At 41.8% G+C, this 27,952-nt stretch overlaps 1 protein-coding gene across 1 annotated transcript; it reads left to right on the top strand.

Annotated features, from left to right (window-relative positions):
- On the top strand, positions 1-27,593 carry LOC124146072 (tetraspanin-5-like). Its single transcript, XM_046516138.2, has 7 exons — positions 1-462; positions 18,007-18,195; positions 20,244-20,432; positions 23,894-24,028; positions 25,776-25,826; positions 26,399-26,518; positions 27,250-27,593. The coding sequence occupies exons 1-7, from the start codon at positions 370-372 to the stop codon at positions 27,322-27,324; spliced, it is 852 nt and encodes a 283-aa protein (XP_046372094.2). The 5' UTR covers positions 1-369; the 3' UTR covers positions 27,325-27,593.
- Positions 27,594-27,952: the final 359 nt, after the last annotated feature.

Consider the following 27,952-nt stretch of genomic DNA (forward strand, 5'->3'; position numbering starts at 1 on the left):
CTAACGCCTTGTCATAAATATGCCTGCCTGATAGAGTGGTAAATGTTCAGTGAAGATGCATGTGTGTTGCAGTCTACATCCATACCGTGTGATTCTCGCTGCATCCAAAGCTCCTACCTACAATATACAAACACGCTACAGATCCAGCGAACTGCTGAGTCATCGAGCTCCGCGCACTGCCACTCACTCGAACAAGACTTGTGACTGCTCTGAACCCTGACGGTGACGAACGGATGGCCCTCCCAACTGTGCCCAACTGTAGCCTGTGTTCCGGGTAGATGGTCACTGCTGAACTCCTTACTCCGACTCCCCAGCCCGCGTGTGTGAGATCTGGGATCAGCCTGCTCGCGGGACTTGGATATCTCCAATATGGCGAGAGGAAGACCCCGTACCGATACTGGCCGGAGTGCTGTCAGTTTGTTCGTGAAATATGTCCTGTTCTTCGTAAACTTTCTGTTCATCGTAAGTATACTCTATAACTATACTCATCGATTTGTTCATACTTGGCTTTGATGCTGAGGCGGTGGTTCGTACCACGTGATGTCGCTGTGTTTTGATTGTTTGAAAGCATTGTATTTCGTGAGAACCTGTTTTTGTTCGCTTTCGCTCTTTGGGTTGTTCTAAAAACTCAGCTTATACGAATATCCCGAAATTAATATTCAAAGCCAATTAATCCCATATGTTTCCATTCACACTGATTAATCACTGAAGTATGTCAGTGTGAAAAGGAGGGCACAATACTTAAAATATTTTTAACACGATCTTTCCCACACACGGAAGTGAAATATCCGAATATTGTATTGGTATTTTCATGAGATTATCCTCATTGCCTAGCGATCTAACGAAATATATATAGCTAAACCTACATATCACATAAATAAGATCAGCTGCTACTGACGGGAAACCTAAAACTTTCACACAGTCGTCTATAACTATTACACTGGGATTTGGAGATATGTAAATTGTGTATTTCTTTTTTTCCCATTAACCGCCCATTTAGCGTAACTAAGATTAATGAGAACATTGTCGTGTCATTACGCTTTGAAGACTAGCAGTGATATGAATGGGCGTGAATGACATTGTCCAAGATTTGAAATACACACAAACACATCAATAGATTCTCTATCATATGCTCATTAATCACAACATGTCAAAGCGTTTCAACTATAGGCGTTAGAAAGAGACGCCCGCATTATCCATACCCATGCGCTATTGGTAAACATGAACACATACAAGTAAACAGGTATATTTACATGATCATATCAGCCACGGCAGACTGAAGAATCGCCATGTGACTGCAGAGGAATCGTCACGTGACCCTCCTGAGGCATTCGGTCTGTCTTGTGTTATTTCAATCCAGTTCCCGAAGCAACACTACCTGCGCACATGTAACGGCACTGTGATATTGATTGACATAAACAACTCGGTATGTCAGAAAGCAGCTGTGACCGGATGATTTATGACCATATGCATGCCAGGACTGTAAAACGTTACATGTCCACATATTCTCTGAAACTAGGACAATGTGTAGGATTGTTACTCGAGTTTAATGTATTTTCTTTGTTCTTCATCCTTGAGTTAATTTATTATTTATAAAGGAAATTCTCTTCAATTATTTTATTATTGATTAATATGATGACATTTGTTATGATAAACTAATTATTTAATGTTTTAACCATATTTATTATAGTGTACCTTGATTTTAAGAGTTATTACGTAATACATGTATTTTAAAATAATAAAAAAAACACATGGCTTTTTATAGCTAGTATCCGTGTCGGATCCTTGCTACCCCACGATGCGAAGTATTGCACTTGATAAACTCATACTTTCTTAAGAGCGTCCCTTTAGTAGATGATAAAATACATGTTCCAACATATATCACACTACGATTTAATTGCTGTATCGTAATACAGAGATTAATGTCGTGGTAAACAGGTGAATCAATGCAACTTTGTTACAAACTTCTAAATATTATAATCCAAGAGGCAGATCCAGAATGTTGTAAAAGTGTTTGCGTGATGGGAGAACGGGGGTGGTGCTGATCGCGAACACTAGCCTTGCTCCAAGGCTGTACTGACAAAATATCCATGGATGTGTAGTAATTCTATTCTCATAATAGGCAAGTGTAGATATGTGGACAGTACAGGGACTCCAGTCTCTTATAGGGACAACTTGTTCTTATTATTCACATTATCTGGAACTTATGATTTAAACTAATAATTATTGCCTTAGAGACTTGTGCAAGTCTAGCTGAATACCACCAAGTCACAAGGGAACAGAGGGACTGACACAGGCTGAAACGTAAGATGTCTGTAAAGAGGGGTTGGTTGAGTACGCTCACGAAATGTTGATACGACGGACTATAGATTGAATAACTTGATGGTGTTTTAACACGAAGCAGAGGCGTGGTTTGGGAACATTAGAATGTACATTATTTTGTGAAAAACTTATAACGCTTATCAAACACAGACTTAAAACGAGCTGGCCCGTACAATACATCTAAAACAGATATCCCTTCCACGTTATTAGAATAGCATGAGATGACATAATTCAATATCGCTGTTGTCATCGTTATTACTCATACTACAGTCCTCGTTATAATGCCACCTTGGTTATAATGCCATGTTTTTCTCAGAACGGATTTCCGCAGTGCAAAATCCCTGGTTCCTATACCCTGGTTATATAGTGCCATATTTATTTTTAAAATGTTGACACCAATTGGTTATATAGTGCCATATTTATTTTTAAAATTTTGAAGACGATTTCCCCTTCTAATTAAACGAACTAATTGCATTGATTAAGATGTTTTCGCAGCTAATCCTCACACAGAGAATCATTCACTTACTCAAAATAACAAATTTGTTTGATGTCAATGAAAATATCCTTTTCTATAAGACTAAATATCTTTGCATTTCCTATTTCTATATAGCATGTCAGTAAGGTCTAGTTTTCACCTCCCTGGTTATAACGCCGCTCTGGTTATAATGTCATATTTCCGCTAGACGAAAGCTTAAAGGATAGCCAGGGAGGACTGTATTTATAAAATACTCATAGTTAGTGAGTTGGGTTTAACGCCGCTTTTAACAGTATTCCAGGTATATCACAGCGTGTCAGCTTAATGTGGGAGGAAAGCGCGAAGTGATGCAGGACTCAGACGTTTACCACTTCGGTGAAACCCACGAGCCCGGGTATGGTGCTGACAAACCTAGAAACATAATCGGGGCGAACCGGGATTCGAACCCACAATCATAGGTTTCTGGCGTGCCCAAGGGACGCAACTCTGCACAGCGAATCGCGGCGCCTTAGACGTCTGGGCCATCCGTGCCCCCTAAAATACTCATAACTCTTCATTGATAATATATCATGATTACCACCTTGGGTGTTATCGGTAACATTTAAAGGGAGATTAGTCTCGGATAAAATGGCATTGGCAGCAATTTCAAGTAAACTGCCGGGCAAAAGAAAGTATACATTTAAAAATTGGATTTGACCAAACCTTAACAAACGTGAGCGGGATGTAACCATGATGAAGACAGTCACCGAAACGCTGCAAACGTTTTGTAAAAACACATGTGGTACCCGTTTCAAATACATCTCCATCGTCTGACCATTTCTTGTTTGTTTCCTTTAAGCCACCGTCAAACTTTGGTGCGTATTTCTTATGCCCAGCAGTTTATAACAAACGACTGAGCGAAGATCACACAATAGGAAATGTATTTATAAATTATTGTATTATGTTTTTGTATCGATTTCAAAGTGTAAACACTTGCTTTGTGTACCGCATAGTACCTTCACCGTCGAGGACGCTCTTGTACATGCGTATACACAATACATGTATATCTACATGGTATATGTTATTTAGGGGTAATTATATGTCATTACGTTCTATTTAATAACCTACACGGTAGATTACCCGCAGATAGGGGAAAGCAGACGGCTCACAAACACGTTGAGAGCGAGTCTCGTGGAGTTCCCACGTGCTATATCCATCAAAGGTCAAGGTTAACCGCTGACATCCGGTAGACTATTGTTTCCGGGTGTTAATTAAGCATATTTTTGTTTTCAGGGAACGGTTTTAAGGTCGGGGTTGGAGTATCTTAGTTTGTCAGTGAGCCGTACCATACGTTGTGGTAATTACTTCTTGTAAGAGGCGACTAACAGGATCGGAGGATCAGGCTTGCTGACTTGGTTGATGCATATCATCGCATCCCAGTTGCGTAGATCGATGCTCATGTCAATCACTGGATTGTCTGGTCCAGACTCGAATATTTACAGTCCGTTAGGTGGAATATCGCTGAGTGCGGCGTTAAACAACAACCAAAACAGCATACAAACCAATGTGATTATCCTAACCAGAATCAGATTATAAATATTTTAATAATAGAAAACATGAACAACTCCTACACTAGGTTGTAGAATATAGGAACAAACATGGAGTCACCATTAAGAAGCTTTTTGGGTAGACTAGAGGTTGAAGCGTTCACCCTTCACATCGAAAACCAGGTTCAATGAGGGTGCCAATCCCCCCTCTCGGCGTCCGACAAACCACTTAATATATCTTGGCATAATATTTTCAACTATTGAGTCATATCAGTGTTCACAGCTGGTACAAGTGAATTAATCTGGGGTTTTCACATTGAATGCATGACCATGCATGCTCATAAACTGAGAACTAAATATGTGATTGATGTGTCACTCTTTGCAAGAAAAACGACGAAAATATAAATTTTCAACTCTAAAATAATGGCATCCGCGAACCGGATGTCATGTCATGGCATCCAGCGAATTTCCAAATTTGGCGCAATTGTGATAAAAATGATGTCTGATTCAATTCCCGCTTTTCATTTGTACGATGTGTTAACGTGTTTTTACCAGTTGAAACATTAACTTGCCTTTGCATGTGTTTGTGACGCGAACACCCGATATCACAATATCGAATAAGCAAGTACTCGTTGGCTATAAACTAGTCTCTCGTGACCCGGGTTTACCCTTCCCTACAGTCGACTCCGTAACGGCCATTAAAAGTTTAATATTTATATTTACGTTTTTATATTCTAGTTATATTGATCCTTTTCAGTGAAGCGGAACTCCGCAACAGTCCTGCCACCCACAATTCTTGGTCTCAAGAATACACATAGCCTAGTCCCTATTTGCATTCAGAATGGTCGTCAAACAGGTTTCCACTCACTCATTATTCGTAAACACATGGAACGCGCGGTTAAGTATTAATGAAATCAATAAATGAGCTCATTCAAGTGTGAGAATACTAATGCAGTATACAAGCAATGTGCTCAACCGTTTCGTGGACTAACCAGTTGAGCTCGAGACGTTTGTAAAGGCACGGTTCATAAACGTATGTAGTTACCTTTTAGTCACCTTTTAGTGTCCTAAGGGGCGGTCGGGTAGCCTAGTGGTTAAAGCGTTCACTCGTCACGCCGAAGACCCGGGTTCGATTCCCGACATTGGTACAATGTGTGAAGCCCATTTCGTGTGTCCCCCGCCGTGATATTGCTGGAATATTGCTAAAAGCGGCGTAAAACCATACTCAGTCAGTCAGTCAGTTTAGTGTCCTAACAATGTTGTTAAACGCTTAAGCCATTTAGTATAGTGTCTAAAAATATAAAAAGATAACCCTCCTAAAATAACGCCATATGCATAGTAGCCTAGAGCTGCAAAGGAACGTGTGTAAATATCAAATTTAATAAGTCACTCACCATTTGATGGATGTAATGCGGACGAGGCACACGTGATAAGGGCAGCGTGGCCTACTTGAAATGTCGAGCCTTTCAATGTCGGAAAACTTAAAAGAAATGCTATGAACATCATTAAACGTGTTTTCAACTAGCCTGTTATTTTCTACAATCACTTCTTGAGTAAAATGTGTGGAGCCCTATTCTGGTGTCCCCACCGTGATATTGGTAAAAGCGGCGTAAAACCATACTCACTATAATCACTTATAACATGGTAAAGTACAGACACATGGCTAAACTGTCTGAATAAATAACGGTATTCAAGACATTCAAGACAAAATATAACCTTTATGAAGGCCCTAACCAAAGGCCTAAGAAAGTCAACATGAATTTGACTAGTTCATTTTCAAATATTAGAAAAAACGCATTTTAAACCCCTTCTAAAATCAGCGTTTTGGACACAATATAGCCTTACCTTTACAAATGGTTTGACTCGTGAAGATCGGGGTCGAAAAGGTCTTCAGCAACCCATGCTTGCCGTAAAAGGCGACTATGCTTGTCGTAAGAGGCGACTAACGGGATCGGGTGGTCAGGCTCGCTGACTTGGTTGATGTATGTCATCGATCCAAATTGCGTGGATCGATGTTCATGACGTCAATCACATGATTGTCTGGTCCACCGTCATATAGGTGGAATATTGCTGAGTGCGGCGTAAAACAACAAACCAACCAACAAACTACAATTGGTTTACACGTCTCATACATGCAAGTGTCTCACTCATTGTGAACACACTTGACAACTTTCATCCTCATCTCAGAAATGATGAAGTTCCAGATTATAAAAGGTTCCTCGTCATATCCAGTGGAATAGTTAGACTAACGCCTAAATATATATAATATGGACAGAACTAAACAACTCCATTTAAATTGAAAATTTAGCCCTAGTAAGATAGGATATTTAATCTAGACTGGCTTCATTTAGGGCTCTAGCAATACAGTATTAAAGGGCTGGGCGAAAGCGAAAATAATATGGTTCAAGAACTGTGATATGTCCTTGCTGATTCAAGTATTTTCATCGAGATCGTTTTGTATGGTATCCTGCTAGTCTGTCATACAGACCCTGAAACAAATATATCCCATGCAAATCTATACTGACAGATCTACTTGCAGCGATTACTAAGTTATATAAAACACTCATTTTGTGTTAAAATCGTCCGGATATATGCCTTTTTAATTATATTAGACTTAATAAACTGTCATTGACATTAAGCTGGCACGCCGTAAACCCCCCTCACTCACTCACTCACTCACTCACTCACTCACTCACTCACTCACTCACTCACCCACCCACCCACCCACTCATTAATCCATATGTTGATTCAGATATTGCAAATATCAGGGTAGAAATCAAGTCACAAAACCGATATACAATACGCCATAGCAGTGTATGTAAATATGTAACAGGATATTTGAATTCGTGACTAGCTTGAAATTGCGTAGACCTTCCCTCTAGTTCGTCTCACAGTCCCTGAACCATATCATTTGACCCTTCGTCAGAGTTCTCACTGTAATGCTATAACCTAACTTTAAAATAACCTTTAACTTTTCAACAGGTTCTGAATCTCCCATCTCACTGGGGCTCCTTTTCAGTTTCAATGCTTGTTTCTATCAAAATTAATTATTTCAGAGACTAAGCGTTCGTTTCACCTTCTGGCACGTGTAAGTCAGTCAGGGAGGGCGACGGTGTTTTCAACCCAGTAACGTTTTGATATATTAACGTTTGTAATGTTTTTATCAAATCCAATTTTTAATTGTATACTAAGTCTTTTCTTTGCCCGGCAGTTTATATTTTACGTCAAATTGGTTTAAGATGTCATATGTTTTACTGCTTGATTTACTGAAATCAGGAATGAGGGGATAATACAGTTTTACCTTGTTTTATTACCACCGAGCACGGTAATCACACGTACAAATCATTATTATCAAGAGTTTCCCTGTCTGGCCCAGATAAGAGACCCCTTAATGTTCGTTGAAAACGATGTATGTAGCCACGACAAATAATATGCATACGTTTTCATGGACTCCAAACAGTATTCCTTTTAACTGCTATAAACAGTCACAATTCAAAAGGAAACAAGGAAAATATATAAGAGAGAAAATATTCAATCCAACTTTTATACAAAGAAACGAATTATTTATTTTCATTCCTACCTCCGAGGCAAGGTGCTGAGTTCAAAATCCCTGAACCATAAACAACTCGGAGCCTGACAATGACTTGCCCTCGCAGTATGTTTCTGCTTGGCTGAGAAGACGGATTTAGCTTTTATTTTGGTTTCAATATTTTGACACCCATTCTGTTTTGTGTCATTAACTGTTAGTTTTACAATTGAATACTTTACAGAAAGAAGACTGCGATGTGTCATTAGAATTAGAACAACAATTTCTTTCAAGAAGAATGTTAGATTCGGGTTTAATAAGGATGTTTTGTTTGTTTTTGTTTAACGCCGCATTTCGCACTATTCCATCTATATGACGTCGGTTTGTAAACATTTGAGACTGGGTCAGACAGTCCAGTGATTGACATCATGAGCATCGACCTCCGGTCTTTATCAGAAATATGTTCGTGCCTTTGTTTGAGACAATACGTTATGAATTGTATTCCCTCTGTAAGATAATGAAACTTGCAACAACAAATAAGTGCAGTAACCATATACATTCAGTGATCTTTCCAAATGTGATTATGTTACCGTCAAATGCCAGGCCTGCACCACATCATACAGCAGTGTATATCTGAATGGGTGCTGCATTGTTTTGATGAGATGGTATGACCCAGACCCATACCGCTGGGTCGGGTAGACTTGCACAAGTCTCTACAGCAATAATTATTAGTTTAAATCATAATTTCTAGATTATGTAAATAATACGAACCATTTAATTATAAGAGACTGGAGTCCATATCTAGACTTGATAATTAGGAGGATAGAACTGATACACATCCATGGACATTTCTTTCAGTCCAGACTTGTAGCAAGGCTAGGGTCGGGGCAAAGTGTTACTGAAGTAGGGGTCAGAGGGTGCTGGCGTTAACGAGTGCTGATGAAGGGGGCACGTGGTTCCAATCACCAGCGGACAGACTCAGGATTCCGTGTCCAATTCCTGCCAACATCCAGTCGCTCCTTCATCACGAGACATGAGCCAGTCTAGCCGTATAGCTGACGTTACATCCCCAGGGACCTCTCCCAGCTATACCAACATCAGTCTAGCCGAGTCTAGCTATGAAGAATCAGTTCAACGAGTTCCTGACCAAGTCTAGACCTGTAACTACAAACTTTACACAGGATTACGTCGCTTTATAGAAATATAAAAGTATTGACCCATGTATCCCACGAGACCTTTTAAAGGCACGTAATCTTGTCACAATATAGTCCTGCTGGACATGTAGTCTCTAAAATGAAAATATTTTTCAGAAAAAAACCAGCTGTTCAATTAATTTTCTTCATTTTCTTAAACTTCAGTAATCTACACTTGCCAACCATTGTAGACTTGCATGGGCTGCATTCGAAATATTTATTTCAGGATATACTTGTCTTGACTATAGTCCTGCAGCCACGGCCCGATCTCTGTGTGGTAGTGTGTGGCATTCCTTCACTCAGTATTTCCAAGGTGTCATAACGGGTGATGTATTGTTATTGGTCATTTCCTCGTCCATCATTGCTTCCTTCAGGAAACAGTGAGCTTAGTATTACCAACACACCTGTTCCATTGGTTGCAAGCACGACAGGAATGATTTAGAGTGTGACGCTCATTTAAAGTTACGGAATATGTCTTCTGTTCAGAGTGACGAACCAATATCCACAAGACTATGTGCACGTGGCATGAGGGAGAACTTCATCGTTCCACTGGTCAAACTTTCCTTTATGTAGATCAATGTTTCAGCAGCTCAAGTCTTTGGTGTTTAGGGGCGGTCGGGTAGTCTAGTGGTTAAAGCGTTCGCTCGTCACGCCGAAGACCCGGGTTCGAATCCCGACATGGGTTCAATGTGTGAAGCCGATTTCTGGTGTTCCCCGTCGCGATATTGCTGGAATATTGCTAAAAGCCGCGTAAAACCAAACTCACTCACTCACTCACTTTGGTGTTTATATTTCACAACCTTTGGGGTACAATCGAGCATGCTCTTTGTAACAGGATTTCAAAGATCGTCTAACGACTCTGGCTCAAAAGTTGTTTGATCATTCAAGTTTTCAAAAGTTTTATGGTAGACATGTGGAGAGCATTTCCAAATTTAACGCATCAAAAATGATGGTTGATGCAGTTCCCCATTTGACTTGTACCATATGTTCCAGTGCTTTTCCAGGTGAACAATTGACTTGCCGTTGCATGTGTTTGTGACGCGTGGTATCATCTCTATTGGATAGTCATTCATAAACGCATGCTAATAATGTAGTCGGAATCCTACAATGGAATTTGCATTTCGCTGAGATTTATTATGGGTATGCAATGTTTTTTTCGCTTTGGTTTACAGAGGTGTATCCAAGGTGCCACGTTGGGTAGGTTGAGCGTCACGTGACCTCTGACATCAGGGCTGTCACGTGTCATATCTGTCCCCGCTTCTCGGCAGACGACTTTGAAAATGGCGCTGAGAACCATTTCGTGCGATTATTCTTGTTAACTGTTTGAATGAGATGTATTATCCAAGGAAACCTATCTGTTTGTGGCTGGTACAGTCCGTCACACAATTCCTGACTGGTAAGCGTTGCGTTATGTACGAGCTGTCTGAACGTGGATTTCCGGATTTAGCCGAAGTTGGAATATTACAATGATGTATGTGATGACATCACGAGCCTCGGTGTCACGCGCGGCACACAGTGAATTATGGACAGAAGGAACAGTCAGTTAGGACGCTAGATATTGTTCTTATTCTATAGAATATCCATAACACGTGCCAGTATCTACTTCGTAATTATCTTCAACAACATAGAAGATATTCCACGTTGTTACAAAATTGATATTAAATATGTACTTTTTAGATAAATCGCATATTGCTATCTGATAAATGAGACATGAGGTTTTATGTATACAAAGTCAACGCCAGAGATTAACCAGTCTCGAAACGATTCCACTGAGCAGAATGGCAAAATAGCCGTGACAATTATATCAATGGATCACTGAAAGTCAGTGATGACACCAGGTGTTCGCGAAAAGGGTAAGCATGTCCTGCCCTACCGGTATCACCCGTGACTCACACAATTTGCATAAAAAGTACGTATTTGTTTAGGATATGTTTCCTTCAGTGAATATGTGTGAGCACAGATAGAATGACTCTTCAAACGAGACTCACTACACATCTGTAGGGTTGAATCCTTCATACCACAGTTTGTGTTGAAAGCTGCAGTCTCAATGACAACGGGTCTGTAGTATTTCAGTGTTTGTGACACTCTTGAAGCCAATGCTACAGTCTCTATGACAACGGGTCTATAGTATTTCAGTATTTGTGACACACCCTCTGAAGCCAATGCTACAGTCTCTATGACAACGGGTCTGAAGTATCTCAGTGTTTGTGACCCTCCCTTGAAGCCAATGCTACAGTCTCTATGACAACGCGTCTGTAGTATCTCAGTGTTTGTGACACATCCTTGAAGCCAATGCTACAATCGCTATGACAACGGATATGTAGTATTTCAGTGTTTGTGACACACTCTTGAAGCCAATGCTACGGTCTCCACGACAACAGGTCTATAGTATTTCAGTATTTTTGACACACCTTTGAAAATAATACTACAGTCTCTATGACAATGGGTCTGTAGTATTTCAGTGCCTTTGAAAACAATACTACAGTCTCTATGAGAACGCGTCTGTAGTATTTCAGTGTTTTGACACCTTTTTAAAAACAATACTACAGTCTCTATGACAACGCGTCTGTAGTATTTCAGTGTTTTGACACATTTTTAAAAACAATACTACAGTCCCTATGACAACGCGTCTCAGTCATACTACATATGTAGTAGAGTGCTGACATTGCTCAAGAAGAATGAGGAGGACATACTTTTGAAATTATCCATTCTGGACACAAGACCGAAATAGTTGCAAAATGGCCAAAAACTTTACAATTTTGTGACTGGCGAGAACAATTACTGTGGTCACCCCGATTGATTCACTAGTTGTATTCATCTTTCCCCAGTACAGTATGCCGCAAGGTAGATTATGTTACCCATTATAGCTACTTTACCCAGAGTTAAAAAACATAAACATTACACGACTGACTGATCAGGGGTGCTACTTCATCTGTGAGATCAAAATCTAGTCACGCCATCTTGTCGTCAAGACAACCGTCCAGTCAGTGCTGCGGGAAGACCGCTGAGGAATGATAATATTTGACAAAGTTATAGATAATAGGATACTGAGTTCAGTTAGTTATCAATCATTTAACGACTGACTTCACTCTGTGCGAGTTCACTGGAGTGTAACACTTATAGACTGAGGCCAAACTGAACGTCATAGTTGGCAATGACTTCATATAATGTTTGGTCCAATGGCTTTTCTTGATAGGTATGACTGTTCTTTTCTCAAACGTGATAATTTGCTTGGCGAAATGAATACAGCATATTTATATATTAAGTTTGATCTATTTCACCAAAACAACTTCTATTTACTCTCTCTCTCTCCTGTCCTGTGCAAGTTAAAAAGTATACAGGCAAAAACAGTTCGATTTATCCGGAGTTCGAGACAACCAACAAAGCGAATTTCCGAAAACTAATGAATGATTATTACAATCAATCTAGTCATCTTTGGGTTCGTACCACGTTTTAACGTCGCTAACCATCTTGTAAGAAATAATAACATACTTCGACCTTGGTCTCGACAATCTTCCTTGGTTATTGTCTCTTTTGTAGTAAAATCTGACCTAGTTACCCTTACCTGTCGTTGAAGCAATTGCGACAATCACTGTGAGTTCGACACAAGTGTGTTGAGTGAGTCAAAACTCTTGGCGAGTGGGTGTGTGGACATTATTATTATTTTTTGTATTGTTCGAGTCAAATGAGACAACAGGGAATTCGATACATCCAGGTTCGCCACAACGTTGTTCGACTGTATCTAAAAGGCATGAACAGCATTTTGGAACGAATATAGTTAATTCACGCTTCTCTTTACAGGCTACGGTTACCATAGCAACAACACATATCAATACGTGTAATGTCCACGTGTCAACATGACTTAATGTCATGCCATTTAACGAAATGCTCGCATTAACTGTTGAACGATGCATTCAGATTCACGGACAGTTATCTGTGATCGGAAATGTGCACACCGTCTGGCATCGCTTTAGTGTGTATGTATAAATTGAAGGAATTAGTTTTGCAACAGTAGGTCCGTCGGAGCCGTCATACAAAAGAACCACATTTGTCCCTTTGTTGGTACATTGTGGATGTCTTCAAATTGTGAGGACCACACATTTATTGTCTGGATACTTCATGTATACCAGGTGTACACAACGGCATAATGCATAATCATTTCTAATAGCCCATGTTATGTCAGTCTCTATCATGTAGAGCCAGGCATAGAGCCTCGTGTTCAGTGTGGCGTTGTGTATCGTGACTGTGTGCGCCCTACTGAGTGATCCCGGCAACACGCAGCCTGTGCCAGAACATTTGGTAGAATACTGAAGAGTGACGTTATTTTATTGTTGTGAGATGTTAATAGTTGCGTTATTTTTTTTATTCAATTTGGCTATTTGCGTACTTTGGGAACATCATTAAAATGGACAAGTAATTTGGAAGTCGCAATGAAATAGCATGAATTGTTTTGTCCGCACATGGATAACCCCATCCCGATCACCCCCCCCCCCCCCCCCCCCCCCCCCCATTCCCACCACACACACACACACACTCACAGACACACACACACACACACACTCACAGACACAGACACACACACGCACTCACAGACACACACACACACACACACACACAGAGAAAACAACAACAAATAGACAGACACAAACAGAGACTCACAGACACACGCAAACATACATACACACATATTATTATGTGACTTTCCTGGCATCAACATATATTTCACAATTCTGTTTCGTTTATAGGTCGTGAGAAAAGTCACAAGCACTTTGGGAGTGTCGCAATAAAATCATAAACATTTGGACAAGAAGCAGTTTCATGACACAGTGTTTTGTTTCTTGATTTCAAGAGGGTTGAAAGATCAGTACGTTTTCGAGGGGAAGGGGTAGGTGGGTGGGTGGGGTGGGGGGGGGGGGGGGGGGGGGGGGGGAGGTGGGTAGTGGGATGTGTGTTGACGTTTGTTATAGACACTCAGTGATGAAATCATTATTCAACATGTATCTGTGCAACCGTCACCCCGATATGATACAATAAGATTAGGTTGCATACTGGCCTTGTCTGCACTGACACAAAACTCCCTTGGAAGGTCATAATTTACACGAGGCCAGTCTGAATGGTGTCAACAATCTGCGTATCACCAACCTGCCTATGAAACATATAATGTTGCTAATGGCCATTTTATGTGCGTGTGATGGGATAATAAACTACTTACTGCCGTCAAGCAGGATGACTCTGTTCCACAACTACTTCTTCTTCTTCTTCTTCGACTACTAATACAACTACTACTACTTCTACTACTACTATGCCCGCAAACGATGACCAAATGGATCGGGTGGTCAAGCTAGGTGAACTGATTGTTTTCATGTCATTGTGTCCCGACGGCGTGGGTCGTGGCTCACAATATCGATCACTGGATTGTCATGTCCAGACTGGGGGTACGGGTGGCCCAACTGTCTAAGGCGCCGCGATTCGCTGTTCAGAGTTGCGCCCCTTGCACACGCCAGAAACCTATGGTTGTTGGTTCGAATCCCGGTTCGCCCTGATTATGTTTCTAGGTTTGTCAGCACCATACCCGTGCTTCTGGGTTTCACGGAAGTGGTAAACGTCTGCGACCTGCATCACTTCGGGCCTTCCTCGACATTAAGCTGACACGCCGTGATATAACTGAAATACTGTTGAAGGCCAACTCACTCACTCACTAACAGCATACTCGTGTACAGAGTATGGATAGGAATCTCCGTTACATTGTCATCCATATCACGTTACTTTGTTATTGTCCAAAATATCATCTGGGTTCCACGTGTCGTAACCTCAGACCTCGGTGGGTTTTACCGAAGTGGTCAACGTCTGAGACCCGCATCACTTCGGGCGTTCCTCCCACATTAATTGACACGCCGCGTTAAAAGCGGCGTTTAACCCAACTCACTCACTCACTCACTGCTACAGATAATAAATGAGGTTCTGATATTAGCAGTTATGATGATAACATCCAAAACCACGATGATAACAACGATAATACTTTAACTCAAATATATCAATATACAACACGCAGTGTATCACAAAACGGGCGTAGATTCATATAATCATCTTTTTCTAACATGTTTATGCGAGTGTGAGTCATTGCGAATTGTCGACGCGAACTATTATACACACAGACCAAACTAGGCCGGTATTGACTTACAAAGGGCGAGGACACAACACATGCCCCTTGAATCGTGAGTTTTGAGATGGTAAGCACTGTATGATCTGGTATGGCGTCTCTAATCCGAGTATAGTATGACTACATCAGGCTTTACCGGCAGATGAAAACACGATAGCTCAAGTCAACAAACGCCGGCGGGCTTGGATAAAGCTTTGGTTTGCTCGTGAATAGAAAATCGTGTGTGTGTGTTGCGTGTTATGAAAGGCGTCAATTTGACTCAGATATCTTATGGACCCTGTCAGTAGTATACGAGAGATAATCATTTGATGACACGACAGACCGTGGATGAAGTTTAATGTCATTTAAAAATATATAGGACGGTTCTATGTAATTTGTTGACTTGATCGATGATCGAGACATCCGTCACATACAGACGTTCAATGTTCAATGTGTTTATTACCCATGTGGCCGTATGTACAGTGAGTAACAGGAAAGTGATATAATGAGTGAGTGAGGTTTTACCCCGATTTTAGCAATGTTCCTGCAATATCAACGCCACCAGAAATGACCTTCACGATCTACCATGTAGAGAAACGAACCCGGGCCTTCGGCGTGACAAGTGTACGCTTTTACCACTAGACTACCGCTACGCCTCTTAAGAAATATGAGTGTTCTACCACATCAGACTGAAGCTATTCTTTACGAGAATCTTTAACATCATTATCCCTCTGTCTCAAAACCACACAACAAGATTCTATCCTAATTATGGTGAAATGATGTCAAAGTTCCAAAAACAGCTCCATGGTTAATCATTCGAAATAGCAGAACACGTGTGTAGAGAGAGGTGCTGGAAAAATACGTGATTTGTATCAACTACGTCCAGAAACAAACTAAATAATGATTATCAGATGTATGTGCTGGTAAAAATATATTTTGGCATCAACCACGTGTATGTTATTACTATCAACTACTGAATTCCGGTAAAATACATAATGAAGATCAAGTCTGTGTTGTTTAAAAATTAACAAATTAATGTCTTTAAGTCAAGGATATACTAGCACATCAGTTAATAAAACTGATGTATACGAGGGTCACTGGGGGCTAAGTCTGGGTTCGAACAGTTAAATCACCCACCCTACAGCCCAGACTTAGCCCCCAGTGACTATTTCCTGTTCCGGCAAATGAAATCTGCCCTTTGTGGAAGGCGCTTCCAGGATGACGAGGACTATAAAGGCTGCCACAGAGGCGTGGTTTGAGGGCCAGTCTGCGGATTTCTATAAAAGTGGTATTAAAAGCTTGAAGGACAAACGGAATAAGTGTATTGAGGTGAATGGAGATTATATTGAAAAATGAAAGTGCAAAAGATATTCTGCGACTTAGTCTTATATTGAAGTTGCAAAACTTATTGAACGCCCCTCGCACGTTTGTATTATTAACAGTTGAGTAAAATTGCCTGTAGGCAACAATAGATTGCCTGTGTAAACTGATGTAGAAGATATATCTAGTTATCGTGAGACTTCTACTAGACTAGAGAAAGATAAGTCTAGGACAGGTAACTAGTTTTCCGGGTTTAAGCGTAGTCAGCAAACAGAAGCTGATTGGCAGTGAGCTGTCAATATAACACGCGCCATGGTGGGCTAGCCTCGTGGTCAAACTCACCTCACTCACTTACTTGTCGAGCTGATAGGCCGGAGCTCGGCTACATGCAACGAGATACCCATATGCTGATTCCAAGACTTGCATAATGTTAATAAATCATAGATATGTACAACACTATCTAAACTTTCATGTCGAGTCTAGCCTCCGTGGTGCGCACATGTTGTCTCCCAGGTATACACTCTGTTACAGTCATAATGCCATGGGCGTGGTCTTGACTCCTTCAGCTGTTAGATCGCTGACAGTCGAATGCTTCTGTGTTATACAATATGTTATAGGCATTATGTCATAGACTTGTTCTTGACTATTTCAATTGCAGATGTCTGACTGTCGAAGATCCTGTCTTATACAATATGTTATAGACATTATGTCATAGACGTGTTCTTGACTATTTCAACTGGTAGATGTCTGACTGTCGAAGAATCCTGTGTTATACAATATGTTATAGACATTAAGTCACAGACGTGTTCTTGACTATTTCAGCTGATAGGTGTCCGACTGTCGAAGGATCGCGTGTTACCTCCAAGATTTACACTTTTTTATAGACAATATGTGATAGACGTGTTCTTGACTATTTCAGCTGATAGGTGTCCGACTGTCGAAGGATCGCGTGTTACCTCCAAGATTTACACTCTTTTATAGACAATATGTGATAGACGTGTTCTTGACTATTTCAGCTGATAGGTGTCACTGTCGAAGGATCGCGTGTTACCTCCAAGATTTACACTTTTTTATAGACAATATGTGATAGACGTGTTCTTGACTATTTCAGCTGATAGGTGTCCGACTGTCGACGGATCGCGTGTTATTTCCCAGATATGCACTTTTTTATAGACAATATGTGATAGACGTTTTCTTGACTATTTCAGCTAGTAGGTGTCCGACTGTCGAAGGATCGCGTGTTATCTCCAAGATGTACACTTTTTTATAGACAATATGTGATAGACGTGTTCTTGACTATTTCAGCTGATAGGTGTCCGACTGTCGAAGGATCGCGTGTTACCTCCAAGATGTACACTATTTTATAGACAATATGTGATAGACATGTTCTTGACTATTTCAGCTGACAGGTGTCAAACTGTTGGAGGATCGCGTGTTATCTCCCAGATATACACTTAGTCTATTTTATAGACAATATGTGATAGACGTGTTCTTGACTATTTCAGCTGGTTGGTCTCAGTCTGGCCATCGTGGGTGCCTACGTGCTGTATCTGAAGGAGAAGAAGGTGCGGACTCCCATTGACTTCTTCTTCGACCCGTCATGTCTGATGTGTCTGGCAGGCTGCATCGCCTTCCTCCTCGCCTTCTTCGGCTGTGCAGGCTCCCTTAGGGAGAACACCACCTTCCTTAAAATTGTACGTACATTTTGTTTTAGGACACTGTGTTATCTCCATTTAATTGGCTGTGTGATATGGTATTGTTGACGTTTAAGGGTAACATAGCATCATTATAATTTTAAACAAACTAAAATTTTAGTTTTATGAATGTATTACACACTCTCTTAAGAGTCACATATTCGCTGTGATTATGTTTCTAGGTTTGTTAGTACATATGAGGTAAACATCTAAGACTGCTTCACTCCGGGCTTTCCTCTAGCTAACATGCCGCGATATAACTGAAATAATGTTCGAACGGAAGAGCGGAAGGTCCGGGGTTCGATCCCCGGCCGCGTCATACCAAAAGACGTTAAAAGATGGTACTTGTTGTTACCCTGTCTAGCGCTCGGCATTAAGGGGCTAAAACAAGGACTAGTCGGCTCGGAGTCAGTATACTGTGTCTGAGTGGGGTATTCATGTTAAATCGGCATCAGTGCGGACTAGTACAAGCAGCCACACACACACGCGCGCGCGCGCGCGTGCATGCACGTCTGTATATAAATGCAATAATCTTGGACGCGACGTAAAACCCCATTTCACCTCACCTGAAAACAGGGGGGCACGTGTAAGGCGCCGAAATTCGCTGTGCAGAGTTGCGTCCCTTGGGCACGCCAGAAACCTATGATAGTGGGTTCGAATCCCAGTTCGCCCCGATTATGTTTCTAGGTTTGTCAGCACCATACCCGTGCTCGTGGGTTTCACCTAAGTGGTAAACGTCAGAGACCTTGGGGCTTTCCTCCCACATTAAGCTGACACGCCGTGATATAACTGGAATACTGTTAAAAGCGGCGTTAAACCCAACTCACTCACTCACCTGAAAACAAAATGTCCAAAGCGGCGCAACACTCACTCACGGACACTCTTCAAGTATACGGTCCTTATCTTCATCCACCATCCATTTCATTCATGGTGTAGTGGATACAGCATCTGCCCGGAGAGCAGCATTTCAGAGTTCGATCCCCTGGCCACGTCATACAAATAGACGTTAAATTTTGATTATGATACTTGTTGTCGGGAATAAGGGTATAAGATAAGGATTGGCCGGCTCGGAGTCTGGACTAGTACAAACACACATATCACTGAAATTATCTTGACCGCGACACTAAATCCCATTTCACCTCACCTCATCATTTCTTGAGAAGTGGACGGGGAGACGTGCTTTGCTTTAAGTTCACTTTCACCATCGGCCTCGGTGAGCTGAAACGTATTCTATTTGACTGCCAAGCCAAAACATATGGACATCACATCATTCGTATGATTTTAATGATGTACAGAAGCACTAACATGCCCTTATACAGGCAAAACAAGCAAGCTTTTGTTAGAGAGGACAGGTTTTTTGCATGTATAGTCCTTGGTAATTGTTTACGTCAGTTTTCCTTTTTTTCAAATTTATCTTTTTTTTCAAATTTATATTTTTTTCTTTATAGTATTATGTTGCTTCGTAATGCTTATGTTCTATTTATATAATTCATATACTCTTTCAGTGGAAGGTTGTTTTATATGTGTACATATTTATATTGTTTTATATTCTGTCGTAAGGGCGGTCGTGTAGCCTAGTGGTTAAAGCGTTCGTTCGTCACGCCGAAGACCCGGGTTCGATTCCCGACATGGATACAATGTGTGAAGCCCAATTCTGTTGTTTCCCGCCGTGATATTGCTGGAATATTGCTAAAAGCGGCGTAAAACCTCATTCACTCACTTGTCTATCGTAACCATAAATGGGTGGCTCACTTCTATTTGTTTTTATAATTGGGACTATTTTGTTACATACAAACAAACTTGGATTTATTGTTTACAAAGGCTGCTATTATTGACTGCACCTCCTGTATACAGTGAAAACATTTATTCCAGACCCCGGTAATCCGGACAACCTATATTCCTTACAACTACATCTAACGAATGAATTGTTTATCAGGAAATCCGTTGATAGGTGGATGTAACCGGGAACCGTACAGTCCGGATTAACGGGGGTGTGAATTAAAGAGGGTTCACAATGGTGCATCTAAACCCTGGTCATCCTGTTTCAGTATTTCTACCTTGTGGGGTTGTTTCTGTTCCTGGAACTGGCCCTCATCATCTTCGTCTTCGTCTTCTACTACGTCCCCGACGCCAGGACGACGCTCAAACTCTACCCCGAGGATGTTCTCAGGGAGGCAATCGTCAAGTATAGAGATGACGACGATATGAAGAATCTCATTGACGTCATGCAGCAGACTGTGAGTTGTCTCCCTTAGATGTAATTATATGATCGAATTGGGAACACTGATGAGTGAATGTTGTTTAACGCCGCAGTCAACAATAGTCTAGCTACCTATAGGCTGACTTCATACGTTAAAAGATTGTTATTTGATACCTTTCCTGGCGCTCGGCATTAAGGGGATTAAATAACGACAGTATATTGTATCTGAGTAGGGAAGCCATGTTAAAACTGCGGCATGGTAACTCGGCGGAGTAGCACTATAACTCCGCACGCACGCACGCACGCACGCACGCACGCACGCACGCACGCACGCACGCCTCTATGTGAGTGCAAAATTCTTGAACTCTCCGACTGCCACCGTGGTCTTGTTGTTACAAGCACACACACACACACACACACACACACACACACACACACACACACACACGCATGCACATCGGTATATAAGTGCAATAATCTTGGACGCGACGTTAAACCCCATTTCACCTAACCTTGAACGCTCTGTTAAACCCCATTTCACCTCACCTTGAACGCGCTGTTAAACCCCATTTCACCTTGCAATCTTGACCAAGCTATTAGCCATTTTTCATGGCAGTTTCCCAGGGCAGGCGGGGGACTACGTGAACATGGTTATATGACTGTGTTGCGAAGGCGCTACTTAACCTCAACCTACAACTGCATGTATCATTGAGACAGGAACTGTCCAAGCAGAGACCTCGGGTGCCAGGTCACGCGACGGTCACTGCAGCGAAGGCGAACTAGCATTACGTATACAAAGAGAAGTAAATACGTACATACTCTCAGAAATGAATTGTTATGTCATTCATCGCCTGGCTGCTGTGGATATTTCCGGATCAGCTGGAAATGCTTATCCTCATCTTGATATACCTCTGTCCCACGGACCTGCGTGCTGCGTACTGCTTGCTGAGTGCTGCGTGTAGCTGTGAACGGTTGGTTGGTTGGTTTGTTTGTTGTTTAACGCCGCACTCAGCAACATTCCAGCTATATGACGGCGGTCTGTAAATAATCGAGTCTGGACCAGACAATCCAGTGATTAACATTATGAGCATCGATCCACGCAATTGGGATCGATGACATGCATCAACCAAGTCAGCGAGCCTGACCACCCGATCCCGTTAGTCGCCTTTTACGACAAGCATAGTCACCTTTTACGGCAAGCATGGGTTGCTGAAGACCAATTCTACCCCGGACTCTTCACGGGTCATCTGTGAACGGGGTCTCCCACCTGTACGGCTCATTTCTCCACGACTATATACAATAACACGTTCTCCTTCGCCTACAGTCAGATAATTACCACCGATTTCAGGTTTCGAAAACGCACGAGTGATCAATTAGTTATGGGGCGGTGGGGTAGCCTTGTGGTTGAAGCGTTCGCTCGTCACGCCGATGTGTTGGTTCAATTCTCCACATGGGTATAGTTTGTGAAACCCATTTCTGGTTTCTCCAACCGTGATGTTGCTGGAATATTGCCCAAAGTGGCGTAAAAACATACTCAATCACTTACTCGATTAGTATATTCATTACGACTCTCAGTAGCCATTTTCCCGAATGACACGAGTGATCAGCATTGTTAACCGTGCAGATTTAACAAATGATAATCAACATGGTTGAACTGACCCCTCTCCAGTTCCAGTGCAGATGTAAACAATAACATAAATGAACAGACCCCCTGTCCAGATTATACGCCTAGGGCCAGCTACCACAAAGACAGGGTGACCGACAGAGCATTCGGAATGTTTACACTACGGTGGGAATATTTACACTGCAATATACTGTCCCCCGGTCTTTAAGTTTAGTGGCTGTATATATGTATACCCCTCACCCAGCCCCCACCCTCGGGCTCCGGTGGTAGGCTATACTCAGTACATACGCTGCCTGGAAGATTGAGGCCGCGATATATACATACCTAAGTTCCACCTGTTTAAACAGACCCGGCCAGCTGTTGCTGCAGACTCATATCCTCGTCGGTTGTGATCATAAATTAATAGCTTGCCCAGACGGGGACTTTTATGTTGGCAATAAACTAATGTCGGTGTCACATACAGCGTGATGCATATTTCCTTTCAAGTTAGGAAACAGTTTTATTATTATTCGACACAGAAGTCACATTTAAATGTATTGGAGATGATTTCACAATATTGTACGACGCTTCAAGCACAATGGCATTTGCTTGAGTTATAGTAAGCTTTGGGGTTTTGTTTGGATATTCAGATATTTCTTCAGCTACAGACGCAAAACCAGGCATATTTTTTAATTAAAACTAGGAGCCTAAATATTCTTTTAGGAAACACCTTGCAACAATGAATATTCGTGGCAGAGAATGTCTTTTTTCCAACAGAATATAATAATATTTTTATTTTATTTTATTTTTGTTAAATTTTCAAGCATTTTCTAAGGGCGGTCGGGTAGCCAAGTGGTTAAAGCGTTCGATCGTCACGCCGAAGGCCCGAGTTCGACTCCCGACATGGGTACAATGTGTGAAGCCCATTTCCGGTGTCCCCCGCCGTGATATTCGTGGAATATTGCTAAAAGCTGCGTAAAACCGAACTCGCTCACTCACGCAAGCATTTTCTGGGACAGTAAATGTTCTAATAAAAAATCCCTCTGAATATCAGATGCTCGGTCCCTTACCATCTTTCCGAGAGGCTCTTTACCAAATTACAGAAGTACCTAACATACAGGAGTAGGATTACTGCCTCCTAGGGATAATATTGACAAAGGGTATCGATTACGAGACCGTAGCATACTTGAGTGAGTGAGTACGTTTGGTTAACGTCGCTTTGAACAGTATTCAAGTTATATCACAGCGTGTCAGCTTAATGTGGGAGGAAAGCCCGAAGTGATGCAGGTCTCAGACGTTTATCACTTTCGTGAAATCCAGGACAAACCTAGAAACATAATCAGGGCGAACCGGGATTCGAACCAACGATCATATATTTGCGGGCATGTTTGGCGACTGGGCCACTAGTGCCCCGTAGAATACTTGAGCGTAGAATACCAGTGTATCGACCAGGAGGAAGAATAGTACAGTGTAGAATACTACAGTTTAGAGTCGTGCTGTGGTCTTTGTAACAACACCGTTTTAGAAGCATTTTGGTATTGATTACAGTACATGTCTGTCGCCAAACTATTATTGATCTAGACTTGAGGAAGTTAAGTTAATGTCGGTTTTATGGTGCTAGCACACGCAGATACCAGTGTAACACGAATCCACCTCTCAGACACAGTATACTGACTGAGAGCCGACCAGTCCTAGTTTAAGCCTCTCTATGCTGAGCGCCAGGCATGGTAACAACAAATACCATCTTTTAACGTCTTTTGATATGACGCGGGCGGGGATCGAATCACTTACCTTCCGCTGTCGGGGAAACGTTCGATCCACGAGAAAAACAGTAAGGAGATATAATGTCTGGAGTATATGGCATGGTGTCATCTATGCTGTCTTTCTCCCTACAGCTGCTGTGTTGCGGGTTAAGCAACGACGACAAAGGCTACCTGGACTGGAACCTGAACGTCTACTTCAACTGCACCGACAGCAACAAAAGTCCAGAGAGTTGCGCCGTCCCCTTCTCCTGCTGTAACATCAAATCGGTGAGACTCATCCTTTAGTGTCGCCATGTTGTTTTAAGCCGCACGTTGCAAATATTCGAGCCCTAGGACGGCAGCCTGAAGCTAGCATGCTCCAGTCTGAATCAAACAATGTTGAGATTGATATTATGTTGTTTGTTGAAAACATGTTGTCACGAGTACACAATGGAGAAGGCACAGCTTGAGTTTTGCGTAATGATTACATCTTCCCAAGGCAAGTGAGTTAACAGACTATAAAAGTCCAGTTTCCACCCTTGCCGAACTACGCTGATATTATGGAGTGACATTTGGCTGGACTAACGAGTCTATGCATAGTCCAATCAAAATCACGAAACGAAATCGAAATCCGGTTCGTAAACTGTCATGCAGATTTCGGTCAATAGCAGGATTTGCAAAGCATGTGCACCGCCAACTCGTTGTCAACAGATATTTTCAAAATCTTTTCATGTTTGTAATTAATGTGCTCACATGATTTGATGCATTTCGCGATGTAAGACCCGTTTTATCACAATAAAGATCTTGATTGTCGAGCTGATCGTCCTGACTTGGCGCCACCATTTTGTTTGAAGCAAATGCAAGTGGTATGAGTCTGATTGGTCCATTGGAGAGGGCTTAGAACGGATGTAACTGGTAATAGCCACTGGTGGCGCAACGATCGAGCCCAGGAATTCCAGGCTATTTCGGCGAGGGTGGAAACTTGACTTTTAAAGTCAGTTAACTCTCTTGCCTCGGGAAGATGAATGATTATGACCATGATTGGACCAGTCCATGTAACGTGCCTATGTGGCGCTTTGGTGGATGCACATATACAGTTCATCTGTGGATGCGTCAGTCTTGAAAGTCGTGTCCCACCCCTTTTTTTTTATTTTATCACACAAACGTTGAATTTTTGTTGTTGTTGGTTTTTTAACGCCGCACTGAGCAATATTCCAGCTGTATGACGGCGGTCTGTAAATAATCTGGACCAGACAATCCAGCGATTAACATAGTGAACATCGATCCACGCTATTGGAAAACGATGACATGCATCAACCAGGGTATGAAACTCCCAAAAATTTCAGTCAGACCACAGGACTGGCTAGCTGAAATACTTGCCAGCCCTGACCAAAACCTGCCTGCCCACTATAATCATATGTTTCTCAGGATAATTTAATTAAAAATATGAAAACTGATTGCTTGTAGCATAAGCGCATCGCTAAATGTTAGGTTGTCTAAAAGCTAACGGGGTTTCTTTTTGGTTACATTTTATCATTCATCTTTACATGTGAATTAATGCTTATCATCGGGAAATATTTAGAATATTTTTACATATGAAATATAACCCGACCGTCGAGCAGGGGGATTTGAAAATCTGACAGCCCGAGTTGAAATCAACCCGTCTCGGACGGTCGGGCAGGCAGGTATTTCGAACACTGCATCAACCGTGTCAGCGAGTCTGACCCCACTATGCATAAAGTCCCTTCTTACGACCAGCATAGGTTGTGGGAACTCTTTCTAACTTGGAATCCCTTCGGGGTCGTAGTCAGGTTGTAACCTTGCTGCGTCAACTGCATCAAACCACATTTGATCTCCATAGAAAACGATAACAATTAACAGTGAATGTCTGCAACTGTTAGTAACTATGCAACTAAATAGTTATTCACTTGTCATCAGCCAGATCAGTGAGCAAGCTGAGTAGACTTTAGAAATGCAGGCGTGTTGTCGTGAAAAGCCCACGGATGCATACAACTGTGGTATTTGTATCTTTCAGGGCGATAAAATCAACATTTTGTGCGGTGGTGGAGCCCTAAAAGAACAAGATGTAAGTATTTCTGTTAAGTGTGACAAGAATACGAGTGCGGCCTAATTTTAGTCCATGTCGTGGTCGCAACTGGCTGTGATGATCAAGCATTCGCAAACTGGAACATAAGAAGCGTCAAAAATCTCCACAATCGATACTGGAAGAATTCCCAGTAAATGTAACGAAAATATTTGAAACGAGGTTACAAAATGAAGCCGGATTGTTAGAAGGCTGACATCTGGTTGTCCCAAGAACCCACGCTTCCTTCGCTTTGATTGGGCGACCATGGCGACTCTGGATGTCGAGGTCAGATTTTGACGGTATCCAATCGTAGTACCAGATAAGATTTTGATTCGATTGTATGATCTAAAACGTCAAGCAATAGTGCAGTATGTTTTCTAATCCTGATAAACGAAATCTTAGTCGTTATTTTTGTGTCGCAATATAGCTAAGTACAAGTAGTACAACATGAATCTAAACGGACGCTACTTCGTGATAAATACCAGTGTAACTCAAGAACACCGTTAGACTAACGGCGGCAGCTGATCATAGCCACCTGTTGTATATTTCATGTTTGAATATGTCCATTGCAGGCATCGGCACAGCTGACGTCCCGGATATACACGCAGGGATGTTTGAAGGGGGTCCAGACATTCCTGGATGGATCGGCGCTCATCATAGGGGGAGTTTGTATAGGAATTCTGTTACCTCAGGTGAGTTCTTATCATCATCACCATCATCATCATCATCATCATCCAGTGGGCGTTGGGTTAGCCTTGTGGTTAAAGCGTTCGCTCGTCACACCGAAGACCCTGGTTCGATTCCACATCATCATCATCATCATCATCATCATCATCCAGTTGGTGGTGGGGTAGCCTGGCGGTTAAAGCGTTCGCTCGTCACGCCGAAGACCCGGGTTCGATTCCACATCATCCCCATCATCATCATCATCATCATCCAGTGGGCGGTGGGGTAGCCTTGTGGTCAAAGCGTTCGCTCGTCACGCCGAAGACCCGGGTTCGATAAAACATATGGGTACAATGTGTGAAACCCTTTTCTGGTGTCCCCCGCCGTGATATTGCTGGAATATTGCTAAAAGCGGCGTAAAACCAAACTCACTCACCCACTCAGTTTATCATCGCTAAGCAACATCAGTGCTATAGAAACGGAAAAGTAATGGTAGTGGGTGAGTGAATATGGTTTTACTCGCTATGCAGAGTTGCGTCCCTTTCGCTGTGCCAAAAGCCAATGATCATGAGTTCGAATCCCGATTATGTTTCTAGGTGTGTCAGCACCAAACCCGTGTTCGTGGGTGTCACCAACTTGGTAAACGTCTGAGACATTAAGCTGACACTCCGTGATGTAATTGAAATAATGTTCAGAGGAGTTGAACCCAACTCACTCACTCACTCATGACATTCAATACATTCGCTCTACCTTCCAGGCGCTGTTCGTGTGTCTCGCGCGGATGCTGAAAGATCAAATCTTGGAACAAAGATCGAAATGGGCAAGGTCATGAGGAGAACTGATCTTGCAATAATTCCGGATGATTCTTCTTGTGGTGTCGTCAAAGACAGAATTATTGAATATGCAAAATCATTATGATTGCAATACGACTTGCAGCTCAAGTGAACGTTGACTTTCATACCATATTCGGAGTTGTGATAATATATTTTAGGGATTTTCCCACCGTATTTCTTGTGCAAAGTATTTTCACGAATCTTTATTGCTGCCGTTTGAGATCTCTAAATGTAAATGTTTGTACATAAAATAATTTCTATAAGTGAATTGGATATTTAGTCTTTCATTATATTCAAGTAACCATGGAAACGTACAGAAAGCGATATATAGTTACTTTCGTGATACAACCAAACATTTAATGCCTTCACAAAGTCACAATTGACGTCAAACGGGACTGAGTTTACTTCAACTTAGTTATCTTCAACGGTACGTTTAATTGTGGTAGGTGCACACAATGCATATCATCTACCCGACAGCAAACAGGAAGCACTGTTTTGAAATAAAAGTTCTTGTATTTTCTGCCGGGTATATTTCATTCTAGTTTTTGGTTCTGAATGTATTATAAACATCTATTGGTTAACCTTCACGAAACAATGATTCAAAAGTATTTGTTTTGTTGCCGTTCT

The sequence above is a fragment of the Haliotis rufescens genome, unplaced genomic scaffold (genome assembly GCF_023055435.1).
Source record: "Haliotis rufescens isolate VD_foot unplaced genomic scaffold, xgHalRufe1.0.p SCAF_12, whole genome shotgun sequence".
Taxonomy (NCBI): domain Eukaryota; kingdom Metazoa; phylum Mollusca; class Gastropoda; order Lepetellida; family Haliotidae; genus Haliotis; species Haliotis rufescens.